Source organism: Papio anubis, chromosome 6 (assembly GCF_008728515.1).
Source record: "Papio anubis isolate 15944 chromosome 6, Panubis1.0, whole genome shotgun sequence".
Lineage (NCBI taxonomy): Eukaryota > Metazoa > Chordata > Mammalia > Primates > Cercopithecidae > Papio > Papio anubis.
In genome coordinates, this window is record NC_044981.1 from 70,939,002 (window position 1) to 70,954,192 (window position 15,191).

At 35.8% G+C, this 15,191-nt stretch overlaps 1 protein-coding gene across 2 annotated transcripts in view; it reads left to right on the plus strand.

Moving 5' to 3' along the window:
- LOC101020671 (filamin-A-interacting protein 1) overlaps positions 1–15,191 on the plus strand; it is a 140,757-nt gene that overhangs the window by 66,289 nt on the left and 59,277 nt on the right. For both annotated transcript variants that reach the window (XM_031667240.1, XM_031667239.1), the window contains one exon: positions 9,711–9,992. In XM_031667240.1, the coding sequence (XP_031523100.1) occupies positions 9,717–9,992 (276 nt within the window). In that variant the 5' untranslated portion in view covers positions 9,711–9,716. The remainder of the gene's footprint in view (positions 1–9,710; positions 9,993–15,191) is intronic.

Genomic DNA, 15,191 nt, shown 5'->3' on the forward strand with positions numbered 1-15,191 from the left:
AACATTGACCATCAATTGGGATTTGCCTCACCTTTCTGGAAAATGCAATAAAGTTGAGAATATTTGCTATATAAAGACAAACATTTTTCCATCAGGAAATTTTGTATGGTTGGCTTAATAGAATAATTAATCCACAGACTAGATTTTTTAAAAATTCAGTTACTTTCAAAAAACAGTTCTACTCATCAAGTTGTCATAAAATTGTTCTGTTTCTGTTTCTGGAGTCTTAGTGACTTTTCCAATCCAAGAAGTTAAAAGTCAAGACTGTGAGGGCAAAGTTACCCTTCAGCTCCTTTGAAAACCTCAAGTATTGAGGAGTAGAAAGACAGCGTGAGGAAGAAGTGAGGGAAGAGAATGCAGTCTTAGTAGAAAGAGTTATTGCACAAATAAGAGAAAAATTTTATTGAAATAGTGGGATTCTTTATCATTTATTATTGTTTGAGACTTCTTGGGGGATGCTATGCCCTGTGACTAAACTTATTTCAGCCCATGACAAGGTGGCTATAAATGCATTTGTATTGCAGTATTCTTGATGTGATGGCAAAAGCTTCCATTCAGACTTCTTGCACATGGAGAATCCAAACAGACCTGTGTTGTAGCTCAGGCTTTCCCAGGTGCTGGCCATATTGTTTGGGTAAATGGCTACAACTAGCTAAGCCTTACTTTCCTTATAAGAAGTATGATTATAGTACTTGCTTTACCAGGCTGTTATCAGTGTGTCAGGAAATGTTTGGTGCAAAAGTAATTGTGGTTTCAGACCATGAATTTTAAATCATTAAAACTAAACCAAACACATCTTTATTAATCAAAATAGGAATGATTACAATCAATACATTTTTGCCAATGAGAAATAAGTTTGTTTAATCCTGTAGCATAAAAATCCATGCTTCAGGATTCGATGAACTCTTGGAAAGCATTTTCTGGATCCTGCTGGTTGTGGAAGTGTTTTCCCTGCAAAAAGTTGTCAAGATGCTTGAAGGAGTAGTAGTAGGTTGGCAAGAGGTCAGGTGAATATAGCAGATGAGGCAAAACTTCGTAGCCCAATTTGATCAACTTTTGAAGAGTTGGTTGTGCAATGTGTGGTCCGGCATTGTTGTGAATAACTGGGCCCTTTCTCTTGACCAAGACCAGCTGCAGGCATTACAGTTTTCGGTGCATCTCATCGATTTGCTGAGCTTATTTCTCAGATGTAATGGTATCTCCGGGATTCGGAAAGCTGTAGTGGTTCAGACAGGCGGCAGACCACCAAACAGTGACCGTGACCTTTTTTTGGCGCAAGTTTGGCTTTGGCAAGTGCTTTGGAGCTTCTTTTCAGTTCAACCACTGAGCTGGCCGCACTGGTTGTCGTATAAAATCCACTTTTCATTGTGCATCACAATCAGGTCGAGAAATGGTTTATTGTTATTGTGCAGAATAAGAGAAGACAGCACTTCAAAATGACAATTTTTTTTTTATTTTCCCTCAGCTCAGGAGGCACCCACTTATCAAGCTTTTTCACCTTTCCAATTTGCTTCAAATGCTGAACAAGGTAGAATGGTAGAGGTTGAGTTCTTCAGCAACTTCTCGTGTAGTTGTAAAAGAATCAGCTTTGATAATTGCTCTCAATTGGTCATTGTTAACTGATAGCCAGCCACTGTGCTCTTCTTCTTCAAGGCTCTCATCTGCTTTGAAAACTTATTGAACTACCACTGCACTGTATGTTTGTTAGCAGTTCCTGGAACAAATGTGTTGTTGATGTTGCCAGTTGTCTCTGTTGCTTTACTACCCATTTCGAACTTGAACAAGAAAATCCCTCAAATTTGCTTTTTCTAACGTCATTTCCATAGTCTAAAATAAATAACAAGTAATAATTGATTACCAAAAGAGCAAGAAATATACATTAAAATGATGTATAACATAAACACATTTATTTAAGAATGTATTCCAATATCAAATGGCAAATTTCAACAATGCAAAAACCGCAGTTACTTTTGCACCAATGTCTATCTGGTGGTTAAGCCACAGCTCAGTGCATCATAAGCTCTTCAGTTAATGTCAGCTATTGTTATTGCAAACAAAGGTAATATTTAAGAATAATTCAGCAGATATAGACTGCTGAGATAATATCTAAGGTACTTGTCTTTCTGGCTACCAATAGGCCTGTTTTGTTAGTGGCAGGAAAATGGCTGATTCTTATTCAATTTTGAGCCTGATGAAACACAGGAAGAAATTCTAGTCCTGGCTAACTAGGAATCTGGTAATTTTCCAGACATTTAGAAACTTTAATTAAACTAAATGGTGACATTCCCTTTTCTTCAGAGGCCAGATGGTACTACTAAAATGTCTGAAAAAAATTATAGTAATCAAGTAGAAAAAGTAAAGGTAAAATTTACCAGAAAACAACTTTCATAATCACTTAAATGTGAGGGTCTTACTCTTTTTGTTTAATCAATGATTATATATCACATGCTATGTCTAGTGGTGATGGTGACATCAGAATTATAATAATAAAGGATTATAAATATAAAAATATTTTAACATGTACTTGAGGTTCAAGCATGAATCACTAATGTTGAAAATGCCAGAAAAAATTATGTCATTATGTCTCCACCACTGTAAATAACAGTATATTACTAGATAGTTAAATGCTTTTCTCTTTTATGTAATTGAAAGTAGCCTTTTTCCATGGATTGAAGTAAAAAAGAAAAAAGTTAAAAACCCTGTTATAGACGCTGGAAGTGAGTATAAATAAGTGAAATGTAATACCCACTCTGCAAGATCACAGATCCTGAAGTCATGGGATGTGTTTAGGAAATACTCATGACACGTGAGTCCTGGTTCCAACTATTCCATTGATCAGCTGTGTAGCCTCAATTTCCTCAGTTGTAGGAGTAGAGGGGCTAGCATGCTAGTTATTTTAGGAAGATAAAGTAGAAACACTATTCTTATGCAAAGTTGTTTACATTCTAGATGAGTCAACAAGACTAATACCAGGAGCCTTTCAAGAACCACACTAGACAGTATTATTAAGCCCTGAATGGGTGGTACAAACTAGATATGCTACGGGAGCTTAGCAGAAGAAGTCAGTACGAGCTGAAGCAGGGAAGAGAGATGTTGTGGAGGGACAGTGAGGAGGAGTAGCAAGGAAGGGTACTGATGTTTCAGGCTCAGTAACAAGGATATAGTACCAGAAGTTCCAGCCTCAAGTTGGAGGGATCTGGTTGAATGTTGCAGTAACCACCCCGGACTCAAATCTCTTGAGTATTTCCTAAATACATACTATGACTTAAGGATCTGGGACCTGTGTCCTGGTTACCCTGTTGCCCTGTGGAGCCGATACATCCCTAGCTTGAGAGTAATTGGGAAAATTCGAACTTTGCGTCTCTTTTACTTTCTACTGTGCCAGCATTTAGGTGCCCAAGTACGTACCCACTCATCTATCCACTTTCGATTCTCCAAAATTGTGTTGACATCTCTCATCCTCATCTGCTGTCATTTACACTCCTATTTTCTCTGTCATCTTTTGTTTCTTTGTTTTTATTTTAGTGTGTTTCAGGAGAGAGTGGAAATAAATGCAAGTTTTAATTCACCATGTTTATCCCAAAGTGCACATGTTACTATCATGAACATTTTATTATTTTAGTGTTAGAAATCTCTCCAAATATTGCTAATTGCTTTTGGCACCTGTTAACAACAAGTGTATCTAAATATTTCTTTCTCTCTAATTATATTTTATCCAGTTATTTTAATTGGAAGCAATGAGTTCTATAAACCTATATTCTAATATGTAAAATGTTATAAATTCAAACCATCAAATGATATCTATCAATTGGTATTTCGATGATTTGAAGAAGTCTTATTAAATATCCTTAAAGAGATTATGTTTGGGGCAATAACAACAATATAAGCAAGTGTGAAAAGCACCAAGTAATATAAAGAACAAGCGAGTGTACAAAATTAACCAGGAAGGAGAAATGGCACATATTGGAATAGTCAGAGGAGGCGTGAAGAGTACAAGGGAAGAATAGGCCATTTTAGGAAAGAAATTCATGAGCGAAGATATAAAAATAAAATATACCAGACATAATTTCTAATCAGTGACTAAACAAACATGATAAATGTATGGGAGACATTGAAAGGTAAGACTGGAAATACAATTTTTTGGGAAGTGGAGGATCTTGAATACTAGATCATGGCTAGTGGAATGGAAAGTAAAGGATAGCAACAGGACACATTATGATAGAAGAGTCCATCAATTTGGGGATTTTAATTAAAATGTTGGTAAGAAAGGTTACCATGTATTACCATTCAAAGTTTAAAACTCAAATTGTACATTCTTTTAGACTCTATGCTAATTTTAAAAGATTTCTTATTTCATGGCAGTTCCCTGATCTATTCTCTTGTTATTTTTTGTCTTTTTTTTTTTTTCTGGAAACTTTTCTGGGCCTGCTGGTATTGTTCTTGAAGGATATTAAACAGAACGTCATAAAATATTTCACCATAGTTTTAAGCTGGAGTAGAATAATATTTTTCTATTTGCCACAGTTATAATATTTTCCTTGGCCTTTTGATGACAACATCACTGCAGTGACTCCAAGAGAATCCCTTTCTCTGAACTCTAACATTTTGTGAAATTACTTACAGCAATTTTCAATTTCTCTGCATAGATCTACCCTAATAGAATAAAAAATACTTTAAGTAAAAACCTTAGTTATTTTTTAGGATTTAATAAATGTAGGTAATGAGAAGTAAAACAAATATATAACATGGCTTGTTGCATAAATAGGATGAAGAGAAGAAAGGAAAATTTAGAGGCAAACTTGGGAACATTTCTGAGCAATATACACTATAGAATATGTGATAACCTCATGAGAAATATTTGAACATTTCATGAGTTGGGATATTTATATGCAGATTTAACCAATAAGATAACGCACACGGGAAGTAATCTGGCATTGATAGGGAATAAACTAGTTGATTTAATTGATCTTTTGCATCTGAAAATTCACTGATGATATAAAACTAGAACAGATGTTTTCTTTTTGAGTTTTGGGTGCTTTGGGTATTGTCGTTTATGTGTAAGAGAAAGAGTCAGGACAGTTCTGTGGTAATGTTCTGGAAGCTCCACTTGCAGCAGGCCTTTTGCCAGGCCACCTTGTAAAATCTCGGCTTTTCTGTAATTATGTACTTTCCTTTTTTACTGTGATAATTTTTCCTCATAATTCTATGAAGTAATTTTAAAATAGAAATTAAATATATAAAATTATTATGGCATCTCATTCTATGCACTAGGTATGTTCTTGAAAATATATATAGATAAAATACAACCGGGAACAGATAGCGGTTGGATACCTGAGAAGCATAGCAAAGATGCCAAAACCGAATTTATACAGAAAATAAGTTTTTGTTGGTGGTGGGGTAGGGAGTATTTTGACCAATGGTGAATCATAACAGGAAAATATAAATCTGGAAAGGAGCGAGAGCAAAGGTGAGAGTGCTAGGGAGAAAATTCAAGGTCAGGATTTGTAAGAGATAAGGAAGTCTGGGAACTAGAATTTCCGTAGACATTTTTTTTTTTTCCTTTTTTTTCTTTTCCTGTTCAAATGCTCTAGAAATACTTGGTAGTTCAGCATAAATGACTAAAAGGCTTTACATTTTCTGATTCCTGTGATATTTTTCATCTGACAGTATGCTCTGGCATTGCCCAATTAATGGGAGGCTGCAGGGGGCAGGGAGGCGCAGATGAAAGGGAGAGAGGACTGTGGATAAAAGAGGGAGGTTCAGAATAACATTTGATCTTTCTTCATACTGTAGTTAGCAAATTCCATGTAAATTATTGTTGACTACTATGAAAGGAAAAGTAAGTATATTTTATGAACTATGTTAAGATAATTTGCTTATCAAAGAGAAGCATCTGTGCCCCAGTTGACACTGATTTTTTAAAAAGGGTTATAAAACCTGATATGAATCTTCAGTTTATTTATATACTTTTCTTGGGGAGAACTTTTTTTTAAAGGCTATACACTGGGATGATTCGAAGGCCTTCTTGGCTTCTTTCAGAAAATGTTATCTACACGTCTTAAACTTGCAGCCATGCAATCAACTATTAAGAAGCCTAAAGAGTTCTGGATGCCTTTTCTGTTACCTGCCTGCTACCCTTGTAAGCACAATAGGCAGGATTTGGCCAACACTGATGATGTGTTTACTGTTGTTCAGCTCCAGGGCTTTTAACACAATAAGTCTGTAATTGTTCCTGTTCAGACTTTACATCCTGTTTTCATAACTGTACCCTTAATAATTGACCAGATTGCTTCTCAGGAAGACTTTTGAATGATTCATCATCTTAGAAGTTCTGCAGAAGGTTAATTATTTCAGAAAACATAGTATTGCTTAGTAACCTAATTTAAATTGCTATGCGAGTGTTGCAAGAGTGTCTTTGGAGGAAGACATATATGTGGATTTCTCAAATTTTGTTATGTGAAGTGAGAAAACTTCTTAGCATTTGTAGCTTTTTCTCTTTTTTTGAGATGGAGTCTTGCTCTGTCGCTTAGGCTGGAGCGCAGTGGCGCGATCTCTGCTCACTACAACTTCTGCCACCCAGGTTCAAGTGATTCTCCTGCCTCAGTCTCTCTAGTAGCTGAGATTACAGGTGCACTCCACCATGCCCAGCTAATTTTTGTATTTTTAGTAGAGATGGGGTTTTGCTATGTTGGCCAGGCTGGTCTCGATCCCCTGACCTCAGGTAATCCACCCGCTTCGGCTTCCCAAAGTTCTGGGATTACACACACGCCACCGCGCCTGGCCTCTAACTTTTTCTTGATCCCCTGATTTATCAGGGTTTGCCCCTTTTCCAATTAGCATATGTTTAAGAACTTAGAGGAAAGCTGTAAGGAAAGCTGTATAGTGGGGTAGTATTTCATGTCCAACTTGAGTTCAAATTCTAGTTTTTCTATCCACTAGGAGTAACTGTGATCCAGGAGAAGATATTTAATTTATTTAAACCTCAGTAGCTTCATCTATAAACCTGAGAGAAATAGCACCTACTTCACAGGGTTGATGTAAATATTAAACAAGGTGCTGAATGAAAAATGCTTCCTATACTATGTAACACTTAAGAAGCAGTAAGTGAGAGCTATTAAAAATATGAAGAATATAAATGTCACTAAATGAGACACATGCAAGTCCATTATTGCTTGGATGTTTTCTCCCTCCAAAATAGAATAAAGCATTTTTAAAGTGTACATTATTTATAACAGACTTAGTTATTCTACTGAGAAATTATGTGTATCTTCGCATAGATGCTAATTCCTTGCTAAAACATTCTTGATTCATTTGTTATTGCTGAGTACTTTTGTATTCCTGACATAGTACAGGTGCTGATTGCTGACTTTATTGTGAAGATAGATAGAAGACGTCATTTATCTAACCGAGAAAGGACTAAAAATCTTTATGTTCATGCCAAAGGAAAAGTAATTAATGTCAAATTTCAATATCACAAAAGAAAAATATTTGTTAAGACAAAATTAACATCATGGGTCTACCACATGAGATTTTCCATCAGCCAAAGTGAATTAATGTGGAAGGGAATAGGAAACTTAAGCTTTTTAAATGAATAATGATATAAAATAATTACATAATTCTAAAATGGGTGGATTTTTTTGTGTAAAAGTCGTTAATATAATACTATAATAAACTTTATTTTAAAACATTAATTTCAGACTGAAATTTTTAGAAAGAACTAAATATAAAATTGATACTAATAGACTATTTTCTGTATGTTTGCAGATATAATTGTGATTGAGTAAATACATGTAACATAATACAATCAGATTTAAATACTGTGTAAGATTAAGCACTTCCTGTGCTTTGGGAACTATTGTCTGGGATTTCTATTAACTCATGATTTAATGATTTAAATTAAAGTTGTCAAATCAATATTTGATATGCCATCTCAAAGAGCTTTAAGATCTTATAGAGAAAATTATTTCAGGTAAAAGGAATTCACATGTGGTATGAAGTCGTACAGAATCACAATTCAGTTTGGGAAGTCCATGTGTCTTAGTTGTGAGCGATAACAGGTCATGAGTTAAATTTGAAACTCTTTATTCATCACATCTTTTTTTTTTTTTTTTTTTTTTGGATTGGGGCTTTAGTCAGCCCATTCTGCCCACAAATAAGCTGTGATAAAATACAGTAGGTTTGTTCCAAAGTGCTCTGGCTTCCATTACAAAGAAACTTCTATTCTTTGTTGACTAGGGAAACCCAAAAGATACTCTAAAATAGGGAACTAATCATTGAGTGAACCAGAAAACAGGGTGCTAGTGTCAAGAAACATTCCTTTGGTTTATATTGTTAAAAGCTGGGGTGCTGTAGAAAGTTCACACATACATAAAGGGGTCCATTTGAATACAAGTTCAATTTTTTAAAAAAGAGCATTAATGCAGATTTCAAGATTCATTGGAAGAATTGAATATTCACTATCTGAAAGGAAACATCACCCTGTGTTAATTTTTGTGTTACAAACCTAACGTTTTTTTTAAAATCTTTCCTTAGTTTCTTAAGTATGGTTGGGTCCATAAAGGAAATTTACTTTCAGATAACTAAGTCCTTGTATTTTATCTGGAATGAATGATGAAAATCTTTTTGCTTAGCTATTCATGGTAAGGGCTATTTATACTGTGAGTTTTTAAATAAGCTCATGAGCTAATCTACTATATTTAAGGGTTTAGGCAAAATTTGAAATACACCCCCCAGGATATTAGAGCTCTCTTCACAGCACTATGAGACCTAGCCTGTGAGTTCAGTGTGTTTGTTCGTAACATACCTGTTGGTAGAATCTTTTTGCTCAGAGACTGACAGAGAAACTATAAAGTGTTCCTCATAGAATGACTTGAATGTGCTTCTCATAGGACAAGTTAATATCTTAGCTGCTGCTTTGTCTTTTTTCCTTATTTTACCTCAAAATATTGTTTTACATTTTGATTGTGAAATTGATTCATTTTCTCCCAATTCTTTGTGCGCTTATTACTGTAAATGACATTAAAAGACCTGATTTTTAAATAGAGGCTATGGGAAAATAGAATTGCATATCACTGAAAATGACACCACCCTCCTCTTCCCTTTGCTTTTCCCTTATCCTCTGTCCATTTTAAGCCCCTACTCTATGCGGACTTTTTTTTTTTCCCCTGTGACATCCAACTGGTTCCTGACAGAGTTTCAGGTCTGAATTTTCTGATAAATAAATAAACTTTTTATTTTATCTTAGAACTGTTTTTATTTATTTTTATTTTATTTTAGAACAGTTTTTTTATTGATTTTTATTTTATTTTAGAACAGTTTTAGATTCATAACATTATTACAAAGCTAATACGCATATGCCCTACACCCAGTTTCCTCTATAGTTAACATTCTCCATTAGGATAGTATAGTACATTCGTTACAATTAATGAACCAATATTGATATATTATTATGGGGATTATGTAACAGCAATATGACTTAGCACTATTGATATTGACCTTGATCATTTGGCTTGAGGGGTTTTTCAGGTTAAAATCTCACTTTTATTTTTTCTGAAGACCATCAAAGGGGTTTCCTGAAAATTTTAATGACATATTAATTTGATTTTTCATTGTTGGTGATGTGGTAAAGCTGCTATAAGTCTCTAAGTATTTCGGCAAAAATAATTTTGATGGTGGTAAAGAGCATCTTATCTTTTTTTTATGTGTTGTAGGTGGGAATGAGATCTCGAAACCAAGGTGGTGAAAGTTCATCTGATGGGCATGTCTCCTGTCCCAAGCCCTCCATCATCGGCAATGCTAGTGAAAAAAGTCTCTCAGAAGATGCCAAAAAGAAGAAGAAATCAAATAGGAAGGAGGATGATGTCATGGCCTCAGGAACTATCAAACGACACCTAAAAACATCTGGAGAAAGTGAACGAAAGACTAAGAAATCCCTGGAGTTATCCAAAGAAGACCTCATCCAACTACTCAGTATAATGGAAGGAGAGTTGCAGGTAGAGTCAAACTTTCCCAACTATTGTGTCTTTGGTTTCTAAGCTATAAAACAAGAGAATGTAAATCTGTTCCTCTCTCTGAATAATGAACTTTATGGGGAAAGGAAATATGTTTCCCTTATTTCTAAATCCCTAGTGCCTGGCACAAGTTTGCACTCAATAAATATTTGTTGAATGAATGCTAAATGAAAAAGTGCTGATTCTAACTTCAAACTTCTCTAGAAACAGAAAATTTCTTCATTATATGATTTTGGTAATGATTTCATACAGATCCTTTTGGTCAGTAGGTAATCAATTAGTTTATCTAATTTAGACATTGACTGTGACTGAAAAATGTAGAAATGCAGTGATTATTAAAATGGAGAGTTCAGGTCAATTGTTACTTTTGCTTTTTTCTAGGAGGTAGAGTGAAAGAGAGAAGGAGAGTTAGAGGCAAATAAGGCTTTGTTTAAACCAGCCTTATTGCCCAGTCTTTTCTCTCTTTTTTTTAACTTTCAGTCTCAATATTCTACAACATCATAGGAATTGAGATGCACAGAAATAAGCAGAGCATTGCATTCATTATGAAGAACCTAATAGTTTCCTAAACATTTTCAAATCTACCATCTCATATGATCACAATAAAAATATGGGTATCATCTGTATTTTATAAGTGAAGAATCAGAGTCCCAGAAGGATTGAAGGTTTGTCTAGATCTTATCTCAAGCTTCCTGATTCTTCGTCCTATGCTCTTTCCTCTGCCCACCCCCACCAATCTTATTTAGTTGCCATGAGCCAGGTCCCTCCTTCCCATTAAGTCTATGTTTCTAGGGACCCAGGAGGCAGGCAGGAAGTCAGGATTCTTCTGAACTTCTGAGTTTCTGAGCCCTGAACAATTATATTTCTGGAAGTAGAGGAACAATATTTTTTTTTGGAGAAGATGACTTAAAGAGTGGAGCTACTGTTTTCATTTTGTTTTTATTAGTTTCTTAGCTTGCATGAGCCTTTGAAGAAATACTATTAGGTTGGTGCAAAAGTAATTACTTTAACAATTGCATGAAATAAAATCCTTGTTGGCTTATGGGTGCTGTTAGCTTTAGAGAGGTAATTGGCAGCCTACTCTAAACTAGGGTGGGTCACTCTGTTCCTGTTATCATCTGTGTGTGCATACAGATAAGGAAATCCCTGGGGTAAAGAAAAACAAACAACATACAAAACTTAAGTTTAAACAAACATGATTGTGCTTACCATTTACAGACTGAGAAAAATCACATTGGCATTTCACAGCAAAAGATAAAATTTTCTAGAGCAGCCACTGTTACTAAAAATAGCTTCACCACTCCCAGAAATGTGGTTAATGTTTTTGTCTATTAACATTGGTTGTGTACAGAGGCAGAATTACTTCACTTTTAAGCTACCCCCAGCCAAAAGCTATTGACCTGAGTGAAAGGTATAATTTTTGCCTTAGAAACCTTCACAAAACAACATCATTAGTTCACTTTTCTCCATCCATAAAGGCTTTTGTGAAGCCAGTGGCTCTTGCAGACTCTAATTTCTGCATAATGCTGTTATATCATGGTGAACTCTGGAACGTATTTAAGATTCATGTGGTTTTTATGTTCATAGTGGTGCTAGATAAGGTTTCAGATCCTAGCTATACAAAATATAAACTCACACCTCTGAAATATTAAAGAAATTAGTGAGACGGCTCCAAAGAAATGCATTTTGCTTTCCATTAATCTTTATAAATACAATATACCTACATTACATTATAGATAAATTCTTGAGCAGCTATCAGTAAGTAAAAAGTGCAAGACATCATTTATGTGGGAAACAGTGAAGAGAAGGATAAATGAAGGACCTGCTATTTTAAGGAATTCCCTGGTGAATTCATTTGCAAAGCAGATAATCTATTCCATATATATATATGCACACACACATATACAAGTCCATATATATAAACATATGTCCTTGTAAATGCAGATTTAACTATGATAGATTTGTTTAAAATGAGAGTGCTCCTATATTTAGAGCTATAGATATATATTCTTGTAGTAGTAGACACTTGTCTTCTAGTAGCATTGTCATGTGGGGGGTGTTGTAGCTAAGAGTGGGAGGGAGTTAACATTAGCAAATGTGAGTGCACTGGTAAAAATGTAGAACTTATCAGCCATCATACTGAATGGGCAAAAGCTGGAAGCATTCCCTTTGAAAACTGGCACAAGACAAGGATGCCCTCTCTCACCAGTCCTATTCAACATAGTATTAGAAGTTCTGGCCAGCGCAATCAGGGAAGAGAAAGAAATAAAAGTATTCAAATAGGAAGAGAGGAAGTCAAATTATCTCTATGTGGAGATAACAAGATCGTATATTTAGAAAACCCCATCATCTCAGCCCAAAAACTCCTTAAACTGATAAGCAACTTCAGCAAAGTCTCAGGATACAAAATCAATGTGCAAAAATCACAAGCATTTCAATACACCAATAATAGACAAACAGAGAGTCAAATCATGAGCAAACTCCCATTCACAATTGCTACAAGGAGAATAAAATACCTAGGAATACATCTTACAAGAAATGTGAAGGACCTCTTCAAGGAGAACTACAAACCGCTGCTCAAGGAAATAAGAGAGGACACAAACAAATGGAAAAACATTCCATGCTCATGGATAGGAAGAATCAATATCATGAAAATGGCCATATTGCCCAAGGTAATTTATAGATTCAATGCTGTTCCCATCAAACTACCACTGACTTTCTTCACAGAATTAGAAAAAACTACTTTAAATTCCATATGGAACCAAAAAAGACCCCATATAGCCAAGACAATCCTAAGCAAAAAGAATAAAGCTGGAGGCATCACGCTACCTGACTTCAAACTATACTACAAGTCTACAGAAACCAAAACAGCATGGTACTGGTACCAAAAAAGATATATAGACAATGGAACAGAACAGATGCCTCAGAAATAGCACCACACATCTACAACTATCTGATCTTTGACAAACCTGACAAAAACAATGGGGAAAGGATTCTCTATTTAATAAATGGTGTTGGGAAAACGGGCTAACCATATGCAGAAAACTGAAACTGGACCCCTTCCTTACACCTTATACAAATATTAACTCAAGATGGATTAAAGATTTAAACATAAGACCTAAAACCATAAAAACCCTAGAAGAAAACCTAGGCAATACCATTCAGGACATAGGCATGGGCAAAGACTTCATGACTAAAACACCAAAAGCAATGGCAACAAAAGCCAAAATTGACAAATGGGATCTAATTAAGCTGAAGAGCTTCTTCACAGCAAAAGAAACTACCATCAGCATGAACAGGCAACCTATAGAATGGGAGAAAATTTTTGCAATCTATCCATCTGACAAAGGGCTATTATCCAGAATCTACAAGGAACAAGTTTACAAGAAAAAAGCCAACAACCCCATCAAAAAGTGGGCAAAAGATATAAACAGACACTTTTCAAAAGAAGACATTTATGTGGCCAACAGACATATGATAAATAGCTCGTCATCACTGGTCATTTGACAAATGCAAATCAAAACCACAATGAGATACCATCTCACACCAGTTAGAATGGCGATCATTAAAATGTCAGGAAACAAAAGATGCTGGAGAGGATGTGGAGAAATAGGAACACTCTTACACTGTTGGTGGGAGTGTAAATTAGTTCAACCATTGTGGAAAACAGTATGGTGATTCCTCAAGGATCTAGAGTCAGAAGTACCATTTGACCCAGCAATCCCATTAGTGGGTATATACCCAAATGATTATAAGTCATTCTACTGTAAAGACACATGCACACATATGTTTATTGCAGCACTATTCACAATAGCAAAAAAATGGAACCAACAAAAATAGCAAACTTGGAACCAACCCAAATGCCATCAATGCTAGACTGGATAAAGAAACTGTGGCATATATACACCATGGAATACTAATGCAGCCATAAAAAAGAATGAGTTCACGTCCTTTCCAGGGACATGGATGAAGCTGGAAACCATCATTCTCAGCAAACTAACACAGGAACAGAAAACCAAACACCACATGTTCTCACTCATAAGTGAGAGTTGAACAACGAAAACATATGGGCACAGTGAGGGGAACATCACACACCCGGGGCTGTCAGAGGTTGGGGCGCAAGGGGAGGGATAGCATTAGGAGAAATACCTAATGTAGATGATGGGTTGATGACTGCAGGAAGCCACCATGGCGCTTATATACCTATGTAACAAACTTGCATGTTATGTACATATATCCCAGAACTTAAAGTATAATAATAAAAAAAAATCTCAAAAAAAAAATGTGGAAGGTATGTGCAAGGTTTACCAGACTAGAGATAAGAAAAAAAAAAAAAAATCTTTCTGAATGGCTGGTGCTGGGAGGAGAAGCAGAACTATGCCTTATGAAATAAGTTACTCTCAGCTTAGACCTATGGGTCATCTGGCTTGATATGTATGGAGCATTTAGTGAGTAGTCTCCCAGATCTCCAAAGACCACCTATTGCTCTCTCTTTATGGGGTGACTATATATGAGTCAGATGCCCTTACTCTGGAGGTGGTATTCTGAGATTATGATTGCCTGATGGGTACTTCCTTCCTGCTACATAGACAAAATCAACTCACTGATACTGTGGTATTGCAGTAGAAAATGGTTTAACACAAAGCTGGCCAAGTGGAAGGTCTGGAGTTATTACTCAGTCAGTCTCCCTGAGAACTCAGGGGCTAAGGTCTTATGGATAATTTGGTGGGCAAGGGGATGGGGAATAGGTGCTGCTGATTGGTTGAGGGTGGAATTATAGGGGTGTGGAAAACAGTTCTTGTGAGCTGAGTCCACTTCTGGGTGGAGGCCACAGGACCGGTTGAGTCAGGAGTCATGGGTCCAAGTGGGGTCAGTCAGTTGCCAGAATGCAAAAATCTGAAAAATATCTCAAAACACCAATCTTAAGTTCTACAATAGTGATGTTATCTATAGGAGCAATTGGAGAAGTCACAAATCTTGTGATCTCTGGCCACATGACTCCTGAGCAGTAAGGCATTATAGAAACTCTGCCTACATTCTAGCAGAATTCAGGCCCCTTCTATAATCCTAATTTCATGGTTTTTCATTAGTTATAGGTCCCTGAGCAAGGAAGGGGTTAGTTTTTAGGAGGGATTATTATCATCCTTGCTTCCAAGTTAAACTATAAACTAAATTCTTCCC